At 25.5% G+C, this 26,505-nt stretch overlaps 1 protein-coding gene across 1 annotated transcript; it reads left to right on the top strand.

Annotated features, from left to right (window-relative positions):
- LOC145846773 (exportin-7-like) lies at positions 1 to 23,092 on the top strand. Its single transcript, XM_082953391.1, has 25 exons — positions 1 to 59; positions 2,653 to 2,799; positions 3,085 to 3,184; positions 3,674 to 3,840; positions 4,482 to 4,694; positions 8,100 to 8,287; positions 8,822 to 8,966; positions 10,279 to 10,479; positions 11,932 to 12,047; positions 13,867 to 13,960; positions 14,406 to 14,496; positions 14,647 to 14,782; positions 14,957 to 15,139; positions 15,937 to 16,081; positions 16,262 to 16,364; positions 16,494 to 16,590; positions 16,759 to 16,872; positions 17,573 to 17,654; positions 18,720 to 18,828; positions 20,359 to 20,579; positions 20,686 to 20,824; positions 21,128 to 21,348; positions 21,762 to 21,860; positions 21,947 to 22,083; positions 22,972 to 23,092. Exons 1-25 carry the CDS (start codon positions 51 to 53, stop codon positions 23,090 to 23,092), a joined length of 3,378 nt encoding a protein of 1,125 aa, XP_082809517.1. The 5' UTR covers positions 1 to 50.
- The last annotated feature ends 3,413 nt before the right edge of the window (positions 23,093 to 26,505 follow it).

The following is a 26,505-nucleotide window of genomic DNA, read 5'->3' as shown; positions in this document are numbered from 1 at the left end:
TTTATAATATATCCAAACTAATTAATCACACTACTTCACATCTTTAAACAATGGAACAAGTTAGTTTGTTTTTTATTATACATTAGAATAAATTTGTTTCGATTTATAGGTTTTGTATAACTTTAGAGTCTTAAATAAAAGTTTATGTGGCCTGATTGTGTAGGGTTCCTTAAAAGGTTTTAAAAACTCAAGTTCAGCAAGATCAAAATAAAATAGTCTAACACATAAACAAAAAAATGAATAGAATTGATATAGCTGTGAAAAGTTGGAAAATCTTTAAGTTGCGGTTTTAATTGTACTAAAAGCTAAAATAAAAACATTTAATTTAATACTTTAAATACATCTTTACTTGTAATAACTGTGAAAACAGTAAAGTTCATTGAAATGTAACAATATTAAAAAAATTAAATTAAATTGATAAAAAATTGCAGCCTAAAGTTGAGGTCTATTTTTTTTTGCACAATACTTGCATTAATAATGTAAGTGCAAAGCTACTTACTTACTTACTTACTTACTTACTTACTTACTTACTTACTTACTTACTTACTTTCTCTAGCTTTATCTGAGTTTGTGGAGAGTACACTATCTTCTTTTGATAAAGGTAATGCTGTTTGTGCAGTTTTGTTAGATCTAAGTAAGGCATTTGAATGTATAGAAATAAAAATTTTATTAGAAAAGTTAGAATATTATGGAATAAAGGGAAATATGTTTAAAGTTTTGGAATTGTATCTCACTGAAAGAAAACAGTTTGTAGATTTTGCAGGGTATACATCAACTTGTGGAAGTATAGAAGCTGGAGTACCACAAGGCTTGCTTCTGGGACCCTTGTTGTTTCTGGTGTACATCAATAACTTACAAAATTATACAACACTAAAAGTTCCAAAAGTTAAAAAAAAAATAAAATAAAGTTATAAAAGTTGTTGATGATACACTGTTATATACAACATTTAAGAAAGACACCTATAAAAAAGATAGTGCATACCTAAACTCCCAATTAGAAAATGTATCAAAATGGTTAAAGGACAACAGACTTAAACTAAATCTAAATAAAACAAGATACATTTTCTTCCACTCTGACAAATTTATATATAAAAAATTGTATTTCATTCATATCAAAGGCAAATAGTTATAAATATTTGGGTGTTACAATTGACAGTAATCTTAGTTGGTCTAACAATATTGAAACATTAAAAACTAAATTATTTAAGACAATAGGTATTTTATACAAAAAGCGGTACTATTCAAATCAAAATAATAACATATATTATTGATAAATAAAATAGTTTGTTTGCACTTTTATTATTACTTTTCACCTAAAAAAAACAAGTCAAGAACTCTAATTTGTTAAAAATATTGTGCACATTATTGGCGATTAAAGAAAGTTTTATGGAGGCATTTCTTGATTTAATGTAATTTTTTATCTATATTTGTAAATTTTCTTGAATTTCTGTTTTTTTTCAAAGTACCCCCATAAAACTTTCTACAAATCGCCTTAAATTGAGCACAATGTGTTTTTGTGATAATTGGTAACATGCAAAAAAAAAATCCAGCTAAAAACTTTAAAGTTAATTTTTTTTGGGTCTCTTACAGTTTGCATTCGGGTGGTTTTCAGAAAATCAAATGATGCCAGAGTGAAAGTTCCTTCATATTATCTATAGTTATGCACAAGAAACCTCAAAGGTGGCCGTATTTATAAGCACCCTAATACACATACAACCTTTCCTTTTTATAATTACGGAGAATAACTATCATGAGGTATAAGTAGTTTGTTCTGGAGGCATAAATATAATTTTAAGAATTTGAAAAAAAAGAACTCAGGATGACTCAGGGCAGTTTAAGGTCACTGAATGCAGTTTTTGGTCATTCAGGACAGTTTTTTTTTACTAGACCTTGGTAAATAAAATGTAAAGGAAATTCCTGCAAAAAGTTACTTGTAAAAAAAAGTAACCCTGTTCAAAGTTACCCAAGTAAAATGTCAAAATTATCTTAAAGAAGACTTAAACACTTAAAAATTATTATCAATTTTAATTTTTGATAGTTAAAATATCACACTAAAAAGAACAGGATTATTTAGGGCTGATTTCTTATTACATTCCTAACCTTTTCAAAAAAGTAGCCTATAAATTAAACTAATGGTACTCTATTATGAAATTTAAGTATTCTTAAATTGTGTGTGTTTAATTCTGGTTGAAATTTTCAAATTTAACTTTGGTATAAATATTGTAAAATTATTTCTAAGCAAACCTTTTTTCTGATGCTCTATTAATAAATTAAGTAATATCTTTTTATTTTGATTTATCTATTTACTAAAGCTTTTATTAAATATAAAATTTTAAAGTTATTGAAAGTTTATCATATTGTTTTTTTTTTATATCTTCCTAACAATCAGTTTTTTAAATATTTTATACTCTTTTTTTATTCCTATATAGTTGTAGTTTGTGGTTTAAAGTATTTTTTTATGTTAATAACAAATTAATAACACAATTTTAAAATATTTTTACTTTGTCATGCTAATTTAGATTAAAACTTCACAAAGTTTTAAAAACATTGATGCTACTTATAACTTAAACTAATCCTTACACATTTTATAATCTTTAAAAAGCTGAAAGCTATTATTGACTTAAGATTAAATAATAGAGAAATATAATACAGGCTGTAGTCGAATTGGAAAAAGTATGTGTTTACATGTATGAAACACAAGATTCACATGTCAGAGAAGAAGCACAAAAAGTACTAATATCTTTTGCTGAAGATCCAGAAGTTTTGCAAAAATGTCAGCTTTTACTTCAAAGAGCATCTGTTAGTATCATACTTAACATAAAAGTATTAAAAAAAATTACTATACTTTATGTTTTCTTCATTATTAAAAAATATAAAATCAAGTGGTTAATAATTTTATTTATATGTTTTATTACACAGTCGTTACTGCAGTTCTACTTGTATTCGAATATTTTTTAAAAATCTGTTTGTATGGTAGCTACTTAACTTCTTTAAACCTACATAAGCATAATAATTAACTTTAAGCTAATGTTAGGTCTGCAATAATGAAAATTTTAATTATCTTATTTAACATACTAACAACAGTCTCCTTACTCATTGATGATTGCAGCCTCAACTTTGATAAAAAAAGTTACTCCTACTCGCCAATCAACTCCATTAAGTGTTCAAGAGCGTCTAGATATTCGTTTGTTTTGTTAAAAATTTTTGAATAAAGCGTAGTTAATTAATAGTTTAGAGATTAGCTATTATTATTATCTTCAAATTATAGTTATGAACTAAGTAATTCTTTTAAAGTCATAAATTAGTATAAAATTTTAACATATGCTAAAACAAAAATTGTTTTATTAAAAATTGCATTTATCTTTGTAAAATTTTAAAGTCTTTACTTAAATTCTAATTGTTAAAAACCACGTAAGTTTCGAAGAGAAATTTAGATTTTAGTAGGTTACAAAAGTTTATGTGTTTATCTAGCTTTGGAATGATTCGTTTAATATAAGTTTTATTGTTTTTACTGTTTGTGCTGTATTCCAAATAATGTTTTTAAATGTCTTTTCAATTGTTTTTCTTTGTTTTCTTAAGCTAAACAATTCTTTGACAAACTTTAGAAACTGTGACTAATAATAAACCAGAAAAAAAATTGAAAAACTTTTAGAAAGCATTATTTACATTACAGGTAACTATGTGTTAAACTATCTTTTTACTGGACCAAAACAGCAACCATTCGTTAAAGATGAACTTATGCAACTGTACTCTAGAATTACTAAAGTTTCTTGGTTTGAATCTAAGAACGAAAAGTGGTGCTTTAGAGAAGTTATTTCTGAAATTTCCCAGTTTTTACAGGTTTAAAAATATTTAAAATTATATATGTTAATATTTTGTCTCGATAATTAGCTAAAGTAATTTTACTTTACGTTTTCATTTTATAAGTTTTGGAATACCTCATTTTATGGTAATTTTAAAACATAAGTTTTGTATTAAACAGTTTAATTGTCAAGCGCTATCGACCAGAACTTTTAAAAAAACTTTTAAAAAATATATATTAATATACATTTTACTTTTTTAGCAAAATTAAAACTAACTAAATATTAAATCAAGTTAAGCCGCAAAAACAAATAGTTTAAAACATTTTCCAATATAGTTTAAAACATTTTCTAATACAATTTAAAAAGTTTTTCTAATACTACCTATTCCAAACTTTTCAAAATGCATAAATTTTTAAATTAATAAGATCAGCGTTTTTTTTCAAACTCAGCTTACTCTACAATAAACTTCATTATTATTGCTACGCCATAATAATTGTAAAATTTTCAAACTCTAAATTTCTGTTTAACATTGTAAATAAACTTTAGCTTACTGATGAGTATATGAGGTTATATATCTCATATACGAAACGGTCGTATGAACTGTTGTTTTTTTATATAATCAAATAAATAAATAAGTATATATATATATATATATATTTGAAGTTGTATAATTAAAAGGGAGGCATTGAAAAGTGCCAATGTGGCGTTGAACTGTTCACTAAGCTAGTAGTAGACATGAATTCACTATCAAACATGAAACCCATGGTTCGTCACTGGAAAATTGCCAGCTCTTTCAGAGATCACTGTCTTTACGAAATATTTGTCATCTCTTGTAACTATCTTCAAAACGGTTTACAACTTCCACCAGATCAAATGCAAGGTGAACGTAAGGTTTGAATAACTGCATTTTTATTTTAATATATGAAGTATTAATTTTTTTTTGTCACTACTAATTAAGAAAATTTATGGTTTTAGTTTTAAATCAAGGTTGAAAATAGTTTTATAATACTTAAGGCCATAGGGGGGGGGGGGGTAGGCCATGTTTTTTACAAGTTGATCTTATTTTATAGAGTTTTTACTAAGCTTCAAGTTGCTTTTTACCGTTTTAAAAAATTCGAATTAGTTTTTGAGATATGACCGGCCAAAGTCGGGCCGCATAACAGGTTCCTTATGGGGAAGGAAAAACTAAAACGGCAAAAAAAGACTAATGCATTCAAAATCTATCTCCTCCTTCATTTTTTAAGCAATCTTCTTCAAATTTTTACAGTCTATTCTTTATACAATAACAAAAAAACGTTATTTGTGGCTTTAAAAAATTTGAAGTAAAAATACCTTTTTTTTGAAAAAAAAAAAAAATTTTGATAAAAAATCACTTTTTTTTTTTCTTTTGTCATAAAATTTTTATTTTTTAAAATTATTAAAATTCACAAATAACGTTTTTTTCTCATAATGTAAGGAACATTTCCTGAAAATTTGAAGAAGAATGCTTGAAAAATGAAGGAGAAGATAGATTTTAAAGCCCGTTTTTAAAAACTCGAGAAAAACGGCTTTAAAGTTACCCTTTATATACCCTTTATAAAGACAACCCTTTATATGATCGGTCATAAAAAAAAAGTTACTTAATATTTTTAAAATCTAAAAAAAGCATCTGAAAGATTATGAAATTTACTATAATATAAGTCTATATGTTATTTTTGGTCAAAAAATGGCTTCTACCCCCCCTATGGCCTTAAACTATGAGAATTATAGTTTTTGTAATAACAAAGTTACTGAAGTTCGTGTTACAATTTTATAGAAAAGTATAACTGAATAAATACTTAAAATTTTTTGTTTTTATTTCATGCATTCTATATAAAGACACTTATTATTTAAATTTATACATGCTAACTCTTACTTTACACTCAGATAAATTTGTCTATACATCATAAGATGTAGAAATATAATATGAGTTTGAAGCTTAAATTATATAATTCTTTTTTGTTCTGAAAATTTTTAGTTTGTTGTATAAGTTTTGATTTCAAAGCATTTTAATTTGAATCAAATTACTTTCTTGTTTCATTAGTCTCATAAAGCTGATAAAGCAAAAAAAAAACTGTTTAAATACTTTTTGATATACGTTTAGAAGAAGTTTTAGTTGATACACTTAATTTCTTAATTTTATTAAAACGTCGTTTAAGTTGTGCAGTGCTTCCTCACATATCCGGTCCTCGCTTACCGGGCTGGTTTTAGTGCAGAAGTAGATTTATTCAATACAACGTAAATCAATGCTCTGCTAGAAATATTTTCTGTCGTATTTGATTTCAATAACTAAGCAAGAAGTTTATAGTAACGTGATAGTTATCAAAAAACTTAAACTAGGTGTTATAAATCATAATTTTTGGACTATAAGAATATTAGACCGAGGGCTACTCCAAACATCTAATTTTTAATTGCGATGAAACCAGGTTGTATTTAATAATGTTGCCAGGACATATCTTAGCATTAGTGCACCACCGGCCGGACAAAAAATCAGAAACCACACCCAGAAAGTGTTTCACAACTTGTCCGATTTCGTGAGTTTTATCTAAGAAACAAGAAAGTAAAGTTTTGTTATGCATTGCATAATATTAATGAGGTAGATTATTACTATATTTATTGAAAACAAACGATATTTTGTTCTTATCCGGCCTTATTTACAAATAAAGCTTGCCCAACATGGCCGGATAAGCGAGGAAGCAATGTACCATATTTCTTGATTAATAATTATAATTTTTATTGCGCTAATTAAGCTATATAAGAGGTAAATCACATTAAAAAAAGTTAGTCTTGCTTTTTACCACTGTTAGGCAAAAAGACAATTTAATTAAAAGTATATCTTCTACTCAGATTTTGAGAAACTTCCAATTTAAAATTTTTTTCAGTCTAAAAAAGTATTAAAATAAAATTTGTTCTTCTAACTAAAAATGTTTTGGTTTTTTATTAAAACTTTTTCATATATTAAGATCATAAATTTTTTTTTCTCAAAAAAATTGTTTTGAAAACTTGTTGTGAAATATTGCAAAGAACATCTTTTTAGATTATAATAGTTTGCTTTAAAAATTAAGGAAAGTATAGGTTGTTTTTTTAATTCTGAAAAATTTGACCATGAAAAATTTATTCTCTATGCGTTTGTTTGAGAAACTTTTTACTGACTATATCTCAATAATTTATTGAAATTTTAATAAAAAAATAAAAACAATTTTATATTAATTTAGTATACTAAAGAATATACTTTAAGCTTTCATACAAGAGCTAGTGTTAACTTTTGTAAAAATAGTAATCACTTAGATTTTTCATATCTTAATAAGCCTTTTCTTCATAGACAAAATGAAATCTTATGGTATCTAGGAATGGGTTTAAACAAATCTATACCATATTTTCACAGAAAGCTTGTCAATTTAGTTTGTTATTTTTGGCACTTAAAAAAATATAAAGAAAATAAGCTTAAATTTTAATTAATTCAGTTTTGTTTTGAAATATTAATCAATTTAAGGGCATAGGGGGAGGGTCCAACTTGATTTTTACATTTGATCTTATTTTATAGAGTTTCATCTAAGCTATCAGACATTAAACCGCTTAAAAAAAATCAGAGTAGTTTTTGAGATATAAGCAATCAAAGTTGTTGACCTCAATAGGTTCCTAATGTAAGGCACAAACCAAAAACACAAAAAAAGACTATTTCATTTAAAAACTTTTTTTTTCAAGTTTTCAGAGAAAGTCCATTATTAAATTAAAACAAGATTGAATGCAGGAATTTTCTTAATTTTAAAAAATAAAATTTTATAAAAAATACCACCTATTTTTTTGTCTTTTTATAATTTTTTTGTTTTTTAGTATTTTAAAGATCGCAACATTCAAAGTCTTTTAAACTATAAAAGGAACTTTTCTTGAAAGTTTGAGATCTCTAGCTCAAAAAGTGAAGGAAAAGATAGGTTTTTAGTGATTTTTAAGTTTCCGAGAAAATTGACCACAAAATTGAAATTTATGGTCCACATGTTTGTATCGGAAACTGTTTAAAAAAAAACAATATCTCAAAAGTTAAATAAGATTTTAAATTCTATAAAAACTAGCTTGTAGTTTGTTCTTGAAGCTTTCATATAAGAGACAATGTTATTTTTAGTACAAAAAAATGTTGGACTCCTTTATGCCCTTAACGTACTTAGTTTTATATACGTATAAGTAAAATAGGTAAAGCTTTTAATAGTTTAAATTTAGAAAAAAAAAATATTAGTTTTTATTTATACCTATAATATTTATTAATATTTTAACAACTTGCAGAAGTTGATGGGCAGTTTGTTGAAGCTTTCCCAATCTTGTCTTTGTTTTGATTTCATCGGTACTTCTGTCGATGAGAGCTCTGATGATCTTGGCACTGTACAAATTCCCAACGAGTGGAAAAAAGAATTTATTAACATTGAAAACAACGTATTGAAAACACCTAAACTTTTTTTTGAACTCTATGATAAGTATGTGTGATTTAGTAAAAATTTTAGAATACATAAATAAATTAGTATTGTTAATTTTTAGTAAAGAAAAATTAACATTAGTACTGTTTTTAAAAGTTATACATGTACAAATTGTCTCTATGACAGTCGATACTTTTAATTTAGATTGAAATTTTATCTCAATATTGTGATAAACTACAATTTTTTCTAAAATTCTTAACAATCCCTGTTTAAATCAGAAGTATTTTTTTATTTCAACGTGTCTTACGACTGCTGACCACATGTATCTGCACATTATTTTAGAGAAAAAATATTTTTTAAAAGAAAAAAAGGCCTTTAAAATGTTACATTTAGACTTAATCGTTTGCACAGCTGTTTTTTCATTGTTGTTAATAACATTAACTTAGTTAAAATATAAGATGACTTTTCTATTGCTAACTAAAAAATTGCCTAACAGATTAATTCTAGTCGAAATCATTATTGAATGATTTTTTAGACAAACACTTATGAAATTTACGGATAAAATCTAAATATTAATTAAAAATTTTATTGCAGACTGCCTTCTGAGTTATCAGCTGTTGTTATTTCTTGCTTAGTTCAAATAATTTCTGTTCGAAGATCTATGTTTAACAGTAATGAGAGAAAAACATTTTTGTGTACAATGGTAGATGGAATTTATCATATGTTTGACAATCATCAAGTTTGTGATTTTTTTTTTTTTTGATGGAAATAATATTTGTTATTTTGCATGATGTACTGTCAAACTTTGATACATTTTGCACAATATTTCGAGAGAACAGAAACGTTGTGAAACGTATTTTTTTTCAAAATTTTTGCAACGAAATATTTTTTTGTTAAACGTAGAGAAGTATATATTATTGGTATTCTTTAACATATTTTTTAGGTTAATATTTTTTATTTATCAATGTTTTTGTCATTAAAATTTATAATTATATTTTTATTGAAACGTTAGAAAGTTTATAGGCAAAACTTTTTTGTTAGTTAATATTTAAATAAATTAAATAAAGTCAGTAAAAAAAGACTTTATAATTTAATTTATTTGAATATTGAATCATGTGTAAAAGAGATATGTTTATTCGTTTCCCAAACATAAGGCAAAATTAATTGTAAAAACATTTAAATAGATTAAGAACTATGTTGTCAATACTTAATACCAAGGGCGTCGCGTGGGGTTTTGCATTGCCGCAATTGCACCACCTCAAATTTTTTAAGAAAAAATTAAGTATCTATAACGTTTTATTTATTTTTTAGAATAAAATCTTTTATAAAACTCTAACTTTGACAACGACCATTTTGTTCACTACACTGCCGCAAACTCTTAGCTGACTGCCGCAAATAAACTCAAAAAAGCAAAATTTCCTCAAAAATTACCGCAAAATCAATATCTTGCGGTAAGCTAAGTTGAAAATTCCCTAAAACAGTACAGGTTTAAGTATTATTCCACCAGCTATTGTAAACAAAAAATTAAAACAAAGCTATGCAGAGCAGAGGCAACTTGAGCACGGGCAACTCGGCAGTTTTTTTTACTATTCTGCACCACCTGAGAAAAATACCACGCAAAGCCACTGTTTAATACTACTTTAAAATAAGCATTGAATTTATCTTACAGTTTTACGTTTGATATAAAATCAAAAGTCGATCGGAATTGAAACAAGAACTTTGCATAGAAAAACTTACTTATAATTATAAAAAAAATAATTAAAAATTAGAATTCGAAAAAAATAAAATTTAAAATTTTTAGATTTAAAATGACTCATAGTTTATTTAAAAAATAAGATTTTTATTATAAACCATTATAAAAAAAATTAGACAGTTAAGGTTATTTATTTTTAAAATAAGTATATATTTTCTCTTATATTACTTAATTATAAATTACTTAAGTAAGTTCATAAAATACATATTCGTGTAGGTAGATACTACTTTAACTAGTGAGTTTAAAGTTTTGATTCCTCAACATATCTACATTATTTTTTAAGCATTTAGCTTTTCAGAAATTGGGAGACGAAGATACATTTCATGAGTTTTGCCGAATGTTGGCTAGATTGAAAGCCAACTATCAATTGGGCGAACTGGTAAAACTTGGTGATTCATATAGAAAATGTATCAGTTTAATTGCTAAGTTTAGCATAACTTCAATCAAGTGTCTCAATTTTTCGAAAAATTCTATACATTATTTGTTATGTCTGTGGCAGGTTTGTTAAATTATTTTACCGATATAGCATGTTTTATTACTAATTAACATATTTCAAAACCTTTATAAAGAGTTTTTGTAAAGTTAAGTGTGCTAAATAGTTATAAAATTACTGATTTTGTAAGATTATAGATGTTTTTAAGTGTATATAGTATACGTGTTGTCGTATTTGTTTATGAAGGTAAAGTTTTATACACAAGTCGTTCATTTTGAAAAAAAATTATTAATATTTTCTGTAACCTCATCTTCAGATTAAAGTTGGTAAAAACTATCTTTATTATAGTAAAAGAAAGTTTGAAAATTTTGTTGAAATATAGTTATGTAATTCATAAACAAATGTGAAACAAGTATATTTTAAGAATATTAACTTTAAACTGAAGGAATTAAAAGATAATTAAATTATATACTTAATTGAAATTAAGTTTAAAATAAAGTTATTAGAACAAAAACATACTTAAAAATAAAATTAACAAAAAAAGTTTACCAAGAAAACCACACAAGTATAAAAATACATTATGATTTGTGTAGTTTTAAGCTGTACACATCTAGTTTTCTGCATATTTTTCAGGCTTGCGGGTTCTAATGAACAGCGGTTCTAGAACTTAAAGTTGGTTTATATTATCGCCGTAAATAAAACTATAAATCCCAAATCTTCCATATATGAACTACTATTCAATAACCCTATTGGTTGAGGTGTGAATAGTAACTATATGTATAACAAATTTAAAGTTTTATTCTATACAGCGAGACTTATCTAGAATTTTAATATCTAGAACCGCTAGTCATTATAACTCGCGAGCCGAAAATATGCAAACAATAACATGTGTAGTACAACAAACTATACAAATAATAAGGTGTGTTTTTAACTGTGGGTTTTTTTTTGTAAACTTTTGTTTTTTATTTCATCTTTAAAGTACTTTTCTATATCTAAAAATGCCTTCATTCTAATAAGTTTATTTTAAACTTAGTTTTGGTTTGGTTTAATGTAAAACTTAATTTTGATTGTACTAAAAACAAGTATTGTTAACACATAATTGTTTTAATTTGTTTTTTTATGACGTAGCTATTTTGAAAAAATTTCAGAACTATTATTTTTATTCTAAGTAAGTTTTTAGCAATGTTTATCTAACGATAATGATACGCATTAGTACCAAAAATAATTCAAAAACGTAGGTAAAAAGTTTACCTATATGAATTTTTATTTTTTATGTAAATACAAAGTAAATAAATAATTTTTTACTGATTATATTATGTTCTGGTTCTTTAAAAAAATTGTTTCTTCAAAAAATCTATTTTGAGAAAATTATTTCAGTTATCCAGTATAGTCTTTGGTAAACACAGTTATGAAGAAGTTAATGCAATAAAAATGTGTTGAAAGCCAAAAAATAAATTTTATAAAAAAATAATTAATTAAACACTGTTAAGTCTTGAACAATAAGAACTTTTCAAACAGAGAATGGCAAGCAGTGTGCCTTATATAAAGGCACAAGAACCACATGGCCTTGAAAACTACATGCCTGAAGTCATGAAGGCCTTCATAGAAGCTCGAATCAGTGAAGCTAGTAATGTGTTAGTACTTGCGAAAGTTTTTTAACATTAGTTTGGTTTTTGTTTTAATTTAGTTGACAATATTATTTTACTTTTGATTATTTACACTTTACTAACTAAATCTAAAAAGTTTAAAAAGTGACAGTGTTGACACTAACGAGGTTAAGTCAACTGAAAAAAATATATAACAATTTTTTTATTAGATTTTTTATAAGATTAATAAAAGTACAACAACAATTTTAAGGTAATTAGTTTATTAAAAACTCACGACGGTACTAAAATAAAATAGCTATAGAACTATTCTCACAGCTTTAACACAAAAATGTTTATATTGTATTTGAAAATTTTTATATTTTGATTTTTACAAGTTTTTACAATTACAGGGTTGCCACAAAGTCAGGAAAATCAGGAAAAGTAAGGAAAAATTGAGGTTTTCAAAAAAAAGTCAGGAAGTTTGATATAAACATGCTCTTTTAAGAAAGTTTATCATCACTAAAACTGTATTTTGCTGATTTTTTTTCTAAAAAATATTGCTTTTGCAGTTTATCTTTCTTCAGGCACTAATTGAATTTTTCGTATAAGTTAAATACGTTTATGATCTCACGTAAGTATTTAGTATGTGGTAGAGATAGAGTTTATTTTCTTATTAATGATGTTTAATCAGAATTACTTGTACACAAAACTAATACTTTATGTATAGGGTTTTCAAACTCAGACTAATCATTGTTGTTTTTCTTTCCTGATAAGTTTGTAATACTTAGGTAAATTTTTATACACATATCATATTTTAATTATTTTAAAGTCAAAATTAACATATTCCAAGAATTCTTGGCTTTCTAAAAAAATGTTAAATGGTCCGTAAAAGATGATCATAAAATAATATTTAATGCAAGTGGTGTTCTTTAGGGAAGAACTATAAAATGGGAACCTTTGAGTTTTCAGGTAAAAGAATTTATACATTTTCCAAATACCACAAAAACATCCTGTCAAAATTATAGACGATTTAAAGAAACTTTCACCTCTGTGGGTTTTAGTTAAAAGTTTTTTTACATGTGGAAATTATCACATAAACACATTGTGCACAATTTAAGAAATTTTTAAGAAAGTTTTATGGTGGTACTTCTTGATTTTTGAACAAGAAAACTGTAAATTCAAGAAAACGTACACAAAGTGATAATAGTTACATCAAAAAAAGTCAGGAAAATAAATTAGAAAAATCTGAATTTTTTTTCAGCTCTATCTGTGGCAACCCTGATTATATTTATAAAGTTAAAATCTGTTGTTATTATCTATATTTTAACATAAATGTTATTCATGGTATAAAAAAAACTATAGCATTTATCTTTAAATACCTTAAACATTTTGGAAATTGTTTGCTTTAAAGTTTTTCTTAATAGTTACATATATTTATTAGTTGTACGTTAAATAGAAAATCCGTCCAAGAATTTTTTTAGATTTAAAAAAAGATAAAAGTTATAAAACTTTTTGAAATCTTTCCAAACATTCTTAAGATATTTCATATGTTAAATATTATGATCTATAACTTTAACTAAGCAGTTTTAAATGACATGTTTTTTCTAAACATCAAATGCCTTTAATGTACTAGGTAATAACTTTTGTAAATAAAAAGATAAAAATGACGCATATATGTAAAAAGATTGAAACTTTTTTGCAAAAAAATAACTAAATAAACAATAGTTGAGTAGCAAAATTTTTGACTTAAAACTAAGTAACAAGCTAAAAAACAAAAAGGTAACAAACAGAGTATAGCTTTGCCTTTGTTGTTAAATTAAATTAAAGATATTATAAAAAAATTTAGTACTAAAAAACAAATTCATAGCGAAGCCGATGTTTTTGACGATCGAGATTTTGTTGAACAACAATTAGAACAAGTTGCAACCATTGGGCGCTGTGAGTACAAGTCTACTTGTCAAGTAAATATTTTTTAGTTAGAATCTGAAATAACTTTATATATGAGAAAATTTATCTAAAAATGTTTTTTCTGCTAAAACTCTAGATTTATTTGGCTATCATAATAAAATATTAATAACACTATAAACAACTATAGTTTATATAAACCTTCAAACAATAACTTGAATAAATGTAAAACTAAATTTGCTCATACAACTTTCATTGTAACCCTAACTTATTTGATTTCTTTTATAGGTTTTTATGACTTTGTTAGCTTAAGTAAAATTTCAACTAAACAAAAAAAAGTTTAACTCTGATCAAGAAAATCTTAAAAAACTATCTTAGATGCTTATGTAGTGTTTTTGATTTAAAACAATTACTTGTATACTCATAAAGTTTCCGTTATATTCAAAATGTGTTATCAAGTTGTGTATCTGATTTTAAATGTAAACTTTTTATTTTATTTAGCTACTTGTGTTGTTATACGACGAAAACACATCCTTGTTAGAACAACTAATGAACAAGCAAGACAGCAACCAGCAGCTACAAATTGCTTTTAGTGAGTTTGTAGACTAAAGCTACCCATAAAACCTTTTAAAAAATTATAAAGTTTCAAAGAAACAGTTCTAATCACTTGTTTTGCCCATACTAAGCTTAGTATTCAATTGTTTATTAGTTTATTATACGGTAATGTACAACAATTATGTAGACAAACTGACGTGGGTGGTGTACCTGATTGGCAGCATGATTGGAGGGCGAGTGTCGTTCGCAGCAACAGACGAGCACGATGAAATGGACGGTGAACTGATCGTTCGCCTCATCAGACTGATGAATGTTGTAAACGAGTTGGTTTTTTTGAATATTAAAAGTTAATACTTTTTTTTTGTTATGTTTATACTTTAAAATTATTCAACTGTCTAATCTAGTTTATATATTCAATACACCGAAATTCAATGTACTGAAAATAGGTAGTTTTAGTAAGTTATAAAGTATTTAATTAACTTTAACATTATTACCAGGTGTTTATCAGGGGGTAAAGGCGTGAAGTCTCTAGATTTAGCTATATTATATTTTTTTGAGCAATTTCGAAAAATTTATGTTGGTGAACAAGTGAAAAAAACATCAAAAGTTTTTACTCGGTTGAACGAAGTTTTAAATATAAAGGACGATGGAGCTATGTTAGACGTTATAATCAATAAAATGTTAGTTCTTAATCATGTTAAATTTTAACATGAAAATTAACTTAGCTTAAAGTTTAAGATCTCTCCGTTACACTTATATGAACTAAGTCTGTTATAACAACCATAATTTATTAATTATTTATATAAAGAGTTTTTTTTCTTAATAGACAATCTAATAAATGTTTTTTAATTTCTATTTTTTAGTAGACTATATACCCGGCCGGTAGTACTTTATTGACTTGGTTTAATAAGTTTTGGTTTTTATTGAGTAGTTTTCTCATTAGCAAGCTTTGCTCCATTAAATACTTTTTTTAGAAATACGTCTTCTTAACCTAATTCATGATCTACAACAACACCATGTTTTGCTCTTTTAAAATCTTGTATGTATGCTAAAACGTTTCGTTAGGATTTAAATGTATACCAATACCTATTAGTTGAAAATCAAAATGTTACCTAGGCTTATTTAAGCTATTTGTTATTTAATTTCAAAAAACTGCTTTTAAAAAACTAGTATTGAAGCTATCTATTAAAGTTCTAAGTTACGAAATATTTTACTAATCTATGAGTTTTACTAATTAATAAAAATAAAGGTAAGCACTTTAATGGTATAACTAAAATAGTTAAAATCATTTCTATACACAAAAATTGATTATTTGTTGGTTTTATTAATTCTTTTAAAAAAAGCTTAACTAAGACTTTCTTATACACATTGTAAAATAATGTTTTTATAGACAACGACTTTAAAATTTAAGGTTATTTTTATAATTCAATTTACATATTTTATTCTTTTTTTTAAAGTAACGAGTAAAAATAAACAGTGTGACAAACTTGAAGTATTGGACGAGTGACGGAATGGTTTTGTCGAAAACGCTCAACTTGTTCAACGAGCTGACTGTTGGTTTCAGTTGTGTGAGAAAGTTGAAGAAAGTGCAAACTGTTCAACTTCTAATGGGTAGTGATCATGTATGTTTCATTTTATGTGTAAATAATTAAGAATGTGTATTTAAAAGAAGCTTTAAAAATTTCGTTGTGAATTAACTATTGAATAAAAACTGTATCGACCGATTTTAAATTTTCCAAGTTTTTTTTTTGTATTTATATTTATATTTTTTAAACTTATTTTTTCACAAAATATTTTTTTAGACCAGTGCTTTTCCATTTCTTGATCCAGTAACTAGCGTAGTAGATTCTAGATTTCGAACAGTTTTTTATCAATCGATTGGTAGAATTTTAATGGTTGATCTTGGTTAGAACTTCTTTTAATTTTTTAAGGAGTTTGTTAATTTTAGTTTATTATTTTTTTAAAGTATGAAATATATGAAACTTTTAAATATTTAAATATATAGATTAACTTGAAAGTATACTTTAATAATAGGCGAAGATAAAGAAAAGTTACATAAATTTATGAAGCCATTGGTAGAAAAAATAAATTCAATTAAACAAATGATGATGTCTCTATCCAATGATCATAAGTTTGCGTTTTATTTTTATATAGATTCTAAGTGAGCTCAACAAATTTAACTAAACTTTGTTTTGTAAACTAAACATACTTTGGAATGTTAAAAGTGTTTTTTACGTTGTAAATCTTGAAATCTTTTTTGTTTACTTTAATTATTAAAGTTTAAAAAAATAATGTACAGCACACAATTAAATGAACACACAATGAAGGTCGTTATTGCAATTTGTCGAGATTTTAGAGGCGTTATATTTTCCTTTAACACCAAAGTTTCATTTTCAATGTTTTTCGACATAATGTTAGTTTATATTCTTTAATGATTTCTGTGCATAAATACAGGGTTGCCATAAAACCTGGAATAACCTGGAATTTGACAATTTAGGCTAAAAAACCTGGAATTTTTAACATTTTTATAACATAGTAACAGTAAAATTTCGATTTGACACAAAAAATCTATCATATAGATAAAAAAAAATTGTCATCATCAAATTTTTTTAAATTAATAAACACATGTAAAATGGCTTTACAATATCTTTTCAATGTTTTTATACTATTCAACACAGTTTCTTACCTTTAACTTTACTTTAAACTAAAAATAGACCCAAAAGTGTGTACTTTTAAAAACCTGGAGAAAATTTGCCAAAAACATTTGGCAACCCTGACAAATAACTATTTTAGTATTTCTACACTACAATATATACATGTCAAAATGTTTTATACGTATATATTAACTAAATTATCTTAAATTAAAAGTTTATTTTGTTCTTAAACTTATTGTCAATTTTTTTTTAAACTTATGTTAATAATAATATATAAAATTGCTTTTTATACAGTTTAATTGGACATACTTAGACTTTCAATTTTTTGGTTTAATTAGGTGATTTTAGTTTAGATTTTGTTTTAATACTCTAAAACTAGTAGTAGAAAAGATTTGTAAAAAGTACAAAATTCAAAAAGGCTGTTTAAGTTCTAAAATCTTTATATTAAATATTTGACAGATATCCAGTATTTTTTGACTTACTTCAAAAATCGTTGCAGTTATGGGGAAACATACCACAGTTAAGTACATCTGTTCTAAAAGTTTGTATTTTTTTGTATATATTATAACGCTTTACGTTTAAAATTAATTACATAACTGTATAATAAATACCTAATTACTTTGTAAAAAAATAACCAAGTTAAATAATTGATATTTTTTAGTAATCTGAACTTTAAGTTTTTGTATACTATCCCAATACTGCACGGTCGCATTAATTATTTCTGCGGGCCTTTAAATTATTTCATAAGCTACCTTCTTACTTGAGTGTAAAGGTCTGAGGGTCTCTAATTTGATAACTTTTACTTGAGTATCTATTTAAAAGTTTTTTTAAGTAAATTAAATTCTAATGTAAAAAGAATAGTTCTATTTAAAAATTATAATAAATTATCCCTTTATTAGCACTTTATGTATACGGAAGTAACTGGTCGATGAAATTTGTTTATAATTAATAAGAAACAGACAGTTTATGCATTCAAAGTTTAACAAAATTCGCAGTTATGCTTGATCAATACTATAGCTTGATGACCAATGTTTTAAATTATGTAAATGAACTTTATAAAAAAATAGGTTTTTAAATTATGAAATAGTAAATATTCCCCTAATTTCTTTGCTAAATTTTAATTGTAAGTTTTTGTGATTTTTTAATTTTTAAATTTGATTTAAAGTATTCTTTTAAATTTGATATTAACGTTTATATTAAAATTTTTATATCTTAAACTTAACTTTAAATCATCAATAAAAATTCAAAGTTAAAATCTTTACAAGGACTTGTTCTACAAATAATTCTTTATGATGTATATTTTTTATAATTTTGGAAGAGTACTATACTAAATAAAAATGTTTACTATATTTGTGTAAATTTTTAGCAACTTTATTCTGACGAGACTTAAACGTAAACATTAGATATTTTATCAAATCTTTAACATGGGTGATTTACGTATAAATTTTATAATAAATCTTGTTTGTTGTCAGCTTAACAGTTTTTTTTTTGTTTCACCAATATAACTGTTATTTATTATCGTTTTGTTTATAAACTAAATAAATGCACTCGAAAGCTCTTATTCGTATCGAGCAACTTTTTTTGCTTAATAAAATATTTTTAACAGCTTTTAACTGAAATGGTTATGAATCGAGGTCAGCGGCTTGTGTTTGAAATAACCTCACCTAATGGAATTCTATTATTTAAAGAAGCATCAAAAGCCGTTTGCATATATGGTATGTTTAGTATTTCATATATATTTTATACTTCTCCAAATCTGTTTTACTTCAATCAATTAAAAGTGAATTCGGGTAGTATAGTTTTTTCAATGAGTTTTTATTAAGTAACACATTTATTTTAATGCAAGACTACAATGCATAAATATTTTTTTTGTATAAACTTCTATCAATTATATTTGTTTTTTAATTTCAAACTACAAGCAAGTAGGCTCATAAAATTACTTACTTCATCACTATTTAACATTGTTATGTTTTAACAATACATTAATTCAACCAATTTTTTTAATTTTATGCATTGTTTGAAACTAGCATGTAAAAAAGTATCTTAATCCCTAAAACATAGTAATATCCGTTTTAGTAGTATAAAATGTAATCTAAATCATCTAGTTTGCGCATACTTTTTTATTAGTATTATGCACAGCTTTTGAAAATTGAATAGTCTTCGGTTTATAGCATGCCGAATAGCTTATCAAGTGCTCCTATTTTAAACTAATTAATTTAACTAATAACTCCCAGTGAAAATTCGGTTATTACTTCTAAAAAACGTTATAATGAACAGATTTATTCATTTTATTTCTTTTATAGTCGAGTCATTGATAGGTTTTTTTAGATCAATAAATTGTAAAAATATAGTTTTTTTAAAATAATATTTTTTAGTTTTTTCTATTACGATATAGTTTTAACCTAACAATCGCTTTTGTAAATTTTAAACCACCGTCTGTTTAAGACATACTATTTCTAAAGGCATTTTTTTACTGATGAACTTAGTAGCGATAAGTAAATTTTCGTTTGTTTTATTGTTAGAAAGAATTGACATATAAGCATAATTGACTGATTTTATCTAACTTTTTAGATGTTGTATTTGTGTTCAAGTAATAAGCTGTGAAGAATTATTGTTGAATTTAAATAATGTTGTTTGTTATATGTTATTTATAAAATAGGTTTATGATTTTTTATTACACAATTTATATAAGTTATGTTGCTTTTTTTTTACTAACAGTAATTTATGTTTCAAGAATGCCTAAACAGATTTAAATTTGAAGTATCTTATGTTTTTTAACTTAGTAAACTAACTCTTATTCAAACAATTATTTCTAAATACAATTGACAATATGTTTATGATTTCATAACTAATTAATTTGATATTCGATTTATCAATCTTAACAAATTTGATATTTGGTGTAGTGTAGGGACTCCTGCATTACTTTATTCGGTGCTAAAAAAATAAAGTTTTAATTACTATTAGAACTAGTATAACTAAAGATACATACTCTGCTAAGTTTATAATTCCATAATACTTAATTTTAATAATTTTATAAGAAATGTTGTTCTATAAAGTATTACACCGATTTAACAAATTTAACATAAAATCAGTAATCATATTTTTGATAAATTTATTTAATAGCTAATATTTAGTATATTGTACTTTAATAAATCTAAACAAAAAAGTCAAACATACTTAAATTTATTGTGTTAAAATTAAAAAAGTTACTATTTTAAATGTGTTAAAAAAAAATTAATACATAGGAACGTGCTTATTATCAAGGCAAGAACCTCTACCCAAGGATAAAGTTTACTCGCACCGGCTTAAAGGAATGACACAGGTTTTTAGATTGCTGAAAAACGCTCTGTGTGGAAATTTTGTGAACTTTGGCGTATTTACGCTGTACAACGACCAATGCCTAGATGAAGTTCTGCAAGTTTCTATTAATTTGATGACTACTTTGCCTTCTGCATCGTTCATTATGGTTTGCAATTTAAGTAACATTTGCACTTAAGTATATTTAAGATATGTTTTATGCAAAGCTAAATTAAAGATTTCTTGTGTTTCATAAGTTTTTAAAACAAAAATAGGAGTACAAAAAGTTGAGTAGCGCTTACTACAGTCTGATTGAGGTAATAACACAAGATCACATCAAGTTTATATCTGCACTGTCCAGTGATGTTTTGTACCATGTCCTTTCAACAGTAGTTGAAGGTGTTACCTGCATTGGTTAGCTGATTCGTTTGATTTTTTGAATTATTATCTATTCTAGTAAATCCATAATAAATTAAATTTAGTAAAAGTTTTTTTAGTTAAATCTTAATTATTTAGATAGTTCTGTTACTTAATAATGTGAAAGTAAGTATATAAAATATATTTTTTTAAACTATCTTTTGCAGGGTTATGAAATAAAAATATTATTATTTTTTTTTCTCAGTACTGACTTGCACAAAAAGTGACTGTTTTAGCTTTAGATTTGCATTTCATTGCTGCGCTATTTTCTTAAACTAATAATCCGCTTCCTCCAACTAGATTCAGGAATTTCGTCTTCTTGCTGCATATCGCTGGACAACGTGGTTTCCCACCTGTACCGAACCCATTCCCTGACAACCCAGCACAACATGGCAGGTGACCATGACAACCACCTGGAGCAGCTGATAGCGGAGAACAGGCGCCTTGTGGACGAACACCGCGTGGAAAGAGAGAGGCATTTCATCAACAACATGCTTCAAAAACCCGAACTTCTACAAACAGTGAGCACTTTTTTTTTTTTGTGATAAGTTTGAGTTTTTTTTATTGTTGAGTCAGAAAATAATACTTTTAAGGACTGTTTAAATTTAATTAGTTTAAAAGACTTGAGTATATATATTTGCCTTATCTTTTACAAAAAAAAAACGAGTTTTTGATTTCTTAAAAAATAGTTTTTATATCCACCACATTTATTAATCTAGGATTTTTGTTAAATTTAAACTTTGCTTTTTATTATTGTTCATATCAACATTTGACAGTTTGACACAATATATAACAAAATGCAATTTATATATCAATAACGATTTATCTTTTTAGTACATCTGTTGCAATTTTGTACTTTATTTTTGATTACAATTGTATTTATAATAGATTTTAATATGAACAATAATCATAGTATATTAAAAATATACTACAGGGGCTATCATCAATTTTGCAAACAATTATGTTTGACGACTTTCGAAACATGTGGAGTTTGTCTCGACCTCTTTTACCACTCATACTTGTTAATCCACAAGTTTGTTATTGTCTGCTTAGTTATAACATTATTTTTTTTATTACGATTTGTCTTCGTCTTAAATTAATTTCTTAATATTTTTTCAGTACTTTGAATCCTTTCAAAAGTCCATCTGCAAGCCAACAAGCCATCATGGTGCGCTGAATTATCGGCTGATTAGTGACTGTTTCGATCAACTAATGCTTGATATCGATAAAAACCTTCATCTGAAGAATAGAGACAAGTTTGTAATTACAATTTTAAATATTGTATCTCTAAGTATATCACTTATACAGGGTTGCCAAAAAACTTGGACACCTGGAATAACCTGGAAGTTGACAATTTAGGCTAGAAAACCTGGAATTTAACAATTTTTGAAAAAAAACCTAGAATTTTGAACAAAAATTATTAAAAAACCTGGAATTTTAAATAATTTTTACATGTTAAGTAGAAAAATTTTGATTTGACACAAAAAATCTACTATAAAGATGATTTTTTTTGTCATCGTCAAATTAAAAAAAAAAAAACATATTTGAAGTAGCTTTACAGTATCTTTTCAATGTTTTTATACAATTTAACACAGTTTTTTACCTTAAACTTAAGTTTAAACTAAAAATAGACCCAAAAGTGTGTACTTTTAAAAACCTAGAGGAATTTTTGAAAACCTAGAGAAAATTTGCCAAAAACATTTGGCAACCCTGCTTATAAAGAATCTAATAAAAACACATTCAAACAATTTTTCAACTTGTACAAGTTTTTAAGTCTTTAATAAGCTTATTGAAACCGGTAGTTTCATATAAATTTATGTTATATATCAGTATTAGAAAAATATATTCAATTTATTTTCATGTAGATAGTCAAAGTTTTTTATATTTCTTACAAGATTCTTTTGTCAAAATAACAAATTCAGATTAAGACATTGTTAGTTTATTTATTAAAAGTGTGAGATTAAATGTTTTTGTTCTCAGATTTCTTCTTAACCTTTTCTGCAATAAAAAAATACATATAACAACTAAACGCTAAATACCCAGCTTATTTTTAGTAAGCTTAACTTCTACAGCGTAATAAATACAGCTATAACCTAAAATAATTTTTATACTATGTGTTTTAAAGAAATAAAACAACTTATTAGATTCACACAAAACATGACGACGTTCAGAAGGGAAATTAGCAATATTTTAAAAACCGATCCAACGAAACCAACCGAGGACGGATCACTAAATTTAATTACAAACAATTCTATGATGTCTTGAGCAACTTTTTACGTTTAAATTGCAGTTTCAAATAGACTTTGTTTTAATTAACTATTTTGCTAGTTTAATATTTTTTATAATCTAGCTCTTTCTTATTTAGGAAAAATTTTAATTTGTTTCGTAAAAATATTATTGATGTTTAATTTTGAGAATTTAGGAATATCTAGATAATTTTGTGTAATTTTTGTTCTGAGTCCAATAAATTATTTTTACCAAATTTTATTGTAGTGATAATTAACAAAATAAAAATGTAAAATATTTTATCATTAAAAGTATCACAAAAGCATGATTTCAATTTATACACATTTTTAAATTTGAAAGATTTTTTTAGTTAGTTATTGAAAAATAGTTTATATATATATTTTTTATTTTTTCAAGCAGCAAAATGCCTAAGATTATTGTAACAAGCATTTAAACAAGTTTCTGAATAAAGCTTAAGGTAAATATATCTTGTTTTTTCGATTTACATATGTTATAAAAGAAAAAGTTGACATTTTAAAAGTTCTTTCTCTAAAATGCACATTTTTGTATGTGTCTTGATTAGCGGGTTTCGATCTTATAACGGTCAACTATTTAGTTTTCAATTCCCTCATTAGGACCGCTACGCTATTTAGCAAAATAGGTAGATATTATTTACTAGTTTATGATGTAAAAAATGTTTTTGGGCAGTTAAAAAGTTTAAACCTTATTGTTGAAAATAGTAAATTGCTTTTTTTGTAAATAGTAATTATACACCATTAGATAGTTATTTGGTAACTTAATATTTTTTAAACAAGACTTTGACTTAAGAAACATAATAAAGTTTTAGTTTATGATAGGCTGTTCACTTAGTAAATTAGTAAACCATGAGTTTATACGACTTAAGTATCACTGTTATTGTAATTAAGATATACTTTTAGTCTCAAATGAAAGCTGTATTTATATTGTTTATTACAAAGATAAAGTGTGGTCTAAGGACTTGGTGTACGAAAAAACCTTTCAGATATCGAGTCATACACAAGGATACAGTTTAATATCATGTCTAGAACATGCCTTGTAAGTATAATAGGCTCTATAAACCAAAATTTTTCTAAAAACAATCTGAAATAATCAACAACATGTACTTAGAGTTGATTTTTTTATAGCAGCTATTGTAGCACTAAGAACGGGTCTAAATTGCTCGAAGATAAAAGTGCACGGTGTTACTAAATTGCACGAGTGCACAAAATTGCACGAAGACGATTTTGCACCAAATGTCAATTTTGCACGAGTTACGTTTTTGCACGTGAGTAAAAAATAAACAGAATAAAAAAAATAATCTACCGACTGAGGGTAAGGTTTAGGGGTAACAGTGATAGTAAAAAAAAATAATTATTATAAAAAAGCAACTTACCGACCGAGGGTAAAGGTTAGAGCTAACAGTGATAGTAAAAAAAGAAAAAAAGAAATTAAAAAAGTTTAATCTGTGCAAAATTGTCTCCGTGCAAAAGTGTCTTTGCGCAAAAGTGACCCTTTGTACAAAAGTATCTTCGTGCAATTTTGTGAACTCATGCAATTTTGTCCCCTCGTGCAATTTTGTACGGTCGTGCAATTTAGACAGCTACCCTTTAGCACTAGTATCCAGTTACTCTGAGTAAAATAAAGTAAAGAGGAAATATAGTTGAGTGGTATCTCTTTTGTATGAAAGATAGTTTTGATAATGAGAAATTTTTACTGGTCACAATTTTTCGACAAGACATCTTAACATATTTAGTTGGAAAAAAGCAGTTATATTGGTAAATAATTGTGCTTGTAAGTCATAGAATAAAGACTTGTGACTCTAATAACAAAAATAAAGATTAAGCGTTAGACGATAGGCATACGGATTTAGTTTTATAAGTTATAAATAAGGGTATAAAAAGTTTAGAGTTATTAATCATAGAATTTAATTCTAGGTACATTATGAATAAAACTTTTTAAGTAAATACAAAACTTAGTTAATTTTCTTTTTTGTTCTTTCATTTTATTGATTATCTTATTTCTTAAGGTTTAACTTTAAATTTTATTTGTTTAATTTGATTTTTCAGCTTCTAAGACATTTTAATAGCATGTGGTGTACGACAATATATATTAATAATGAAGTACTGAGTTAACATGTTTTGTTATCATTAGAACTATAAGCTAAAGTCGTGGTCATCAGCCATTTATAAATAACAGGTCAAATTTATAAGAAAAGTTCTTTCTTGGGCCAGAATTGTTAAAAGATATCGTCTTTGTGGGCTGCTGTAGTTTAAAACGTTAGAGTAATAAATTTAAACAACACTTTGTAAGTAAAACATATGGTTAAATAACCACTATTGCTTGATAAAAAATAATTTAAGTATATATTTGTAAACAACTGGTGTAAAAAAACATATCTTTTGTTGTTATACATAATCTGTTTTCACTTTAAATATTTCTTCGCTGGTTCGTTTTTTCTGCTTTTCGGGTCAGATCTGACCCGTAGGCTGTAGTCTTACGATCCCTCGGGTTAGTATTTAGATGTGTTATTTAATTAAATTAAAGTTAAAGGTTTATAAGTTAGCGTTTAATACATTGGGTAAGGGTTAATAGTGCAAAACGGTAAAGAAATTATTAATAAGTTTTAACTTTTTTTTTGCTAAATATAAAAGGCGATAACTTAGTACACAAAAAAAAAAAGAAATAATAAATGCACACCCGAAAGCAAGTAGAAACAAATAAATAAATGATTGTACAAAATTAATAAAAGTAAACTAATAGTCTGTTAGGATAATTTTATAAAGAGTGAATAAATTTAATTCCTATGTTCTATATTCTAGATATTTCAATACAAGTTTAACCAATCTATCATTATATGATGCATTGCAAATGTTACAACGACTACGTATAAAACGGGTAAAGGTTCTTTGCACAGACTCAACACAGATAAAATGTAGACTATTTAACGAAATTGTTTACTAATATACTAACAAACGACAAACAGAAAAAATACTACAACTTTGTACAAACTAGACTGGACCAATGCTACTGAAACCCAATCAATACTTACTCAAAAGTATATATAAAACTCCTATTTTTTAAAACAGTCTTAACAGAAAATCAATACACAGCAATAATGTTATGTTATAAATCTTAAAAATAATTTAAAGAAGTTTTTATTAGCATGCAAGTATTCTTTAGAACTAAAATAAAAATTATGTACAACTTACTTCGTAAAGTTGTTTGGAACAAATACTGAAATACAGAATATGTAACTTATCAGTCAAATTATAATTTTATATTGTTGTTAGCTACTCGAGTTTTGTCTATTTAATTTCTACAGAAAATACCTTTCAAAAAGCCTTTTTTGTTTTAATAACGTGTGTGTTTTTGAAAGTATATGTTGTAACTTTTTTTTTTTGTCAACCGTTATTCAGCTCATTTCGTCATATAAA

Source organism: Thalia democratica, chromosome 1 (assembly GCF_965202585.1).
Source record: "Thalia democratica chromosome 1, ktThaDemo2.hap1.1, whole genome shotgun sequence".
NCBI lineage: Eukaryota > Metazoa > Chordata > Thaliacea > Salpida > Salpidae > Thalia > Thalia democratica.
The sequence above is the reverse complement of the archived record's forward strand: the minus strand, read 5'-3'. Positions and strand labels throughout refer to the sequence as shown.

Excerpts from the sequence above, each read along its gene's own strand:
- LOC145846773 (XM_082953391.1), top strand. Across the intron at positions 15,140-15,936 it reads GACGTTATAATCAATAAAAT|TGTGACAAACTTGAAGTATT; the intron begins GTTAGTTCTTAA and ends AAAAATAAACAG. Across the intron at positions 21,861-21,946 it reads TCATACTTGTTAATCCACAA|TACTTTGAATCCTTTCAAAA; the intron begins GTTTGTTATTGT and ends ATATTTTTTCAG.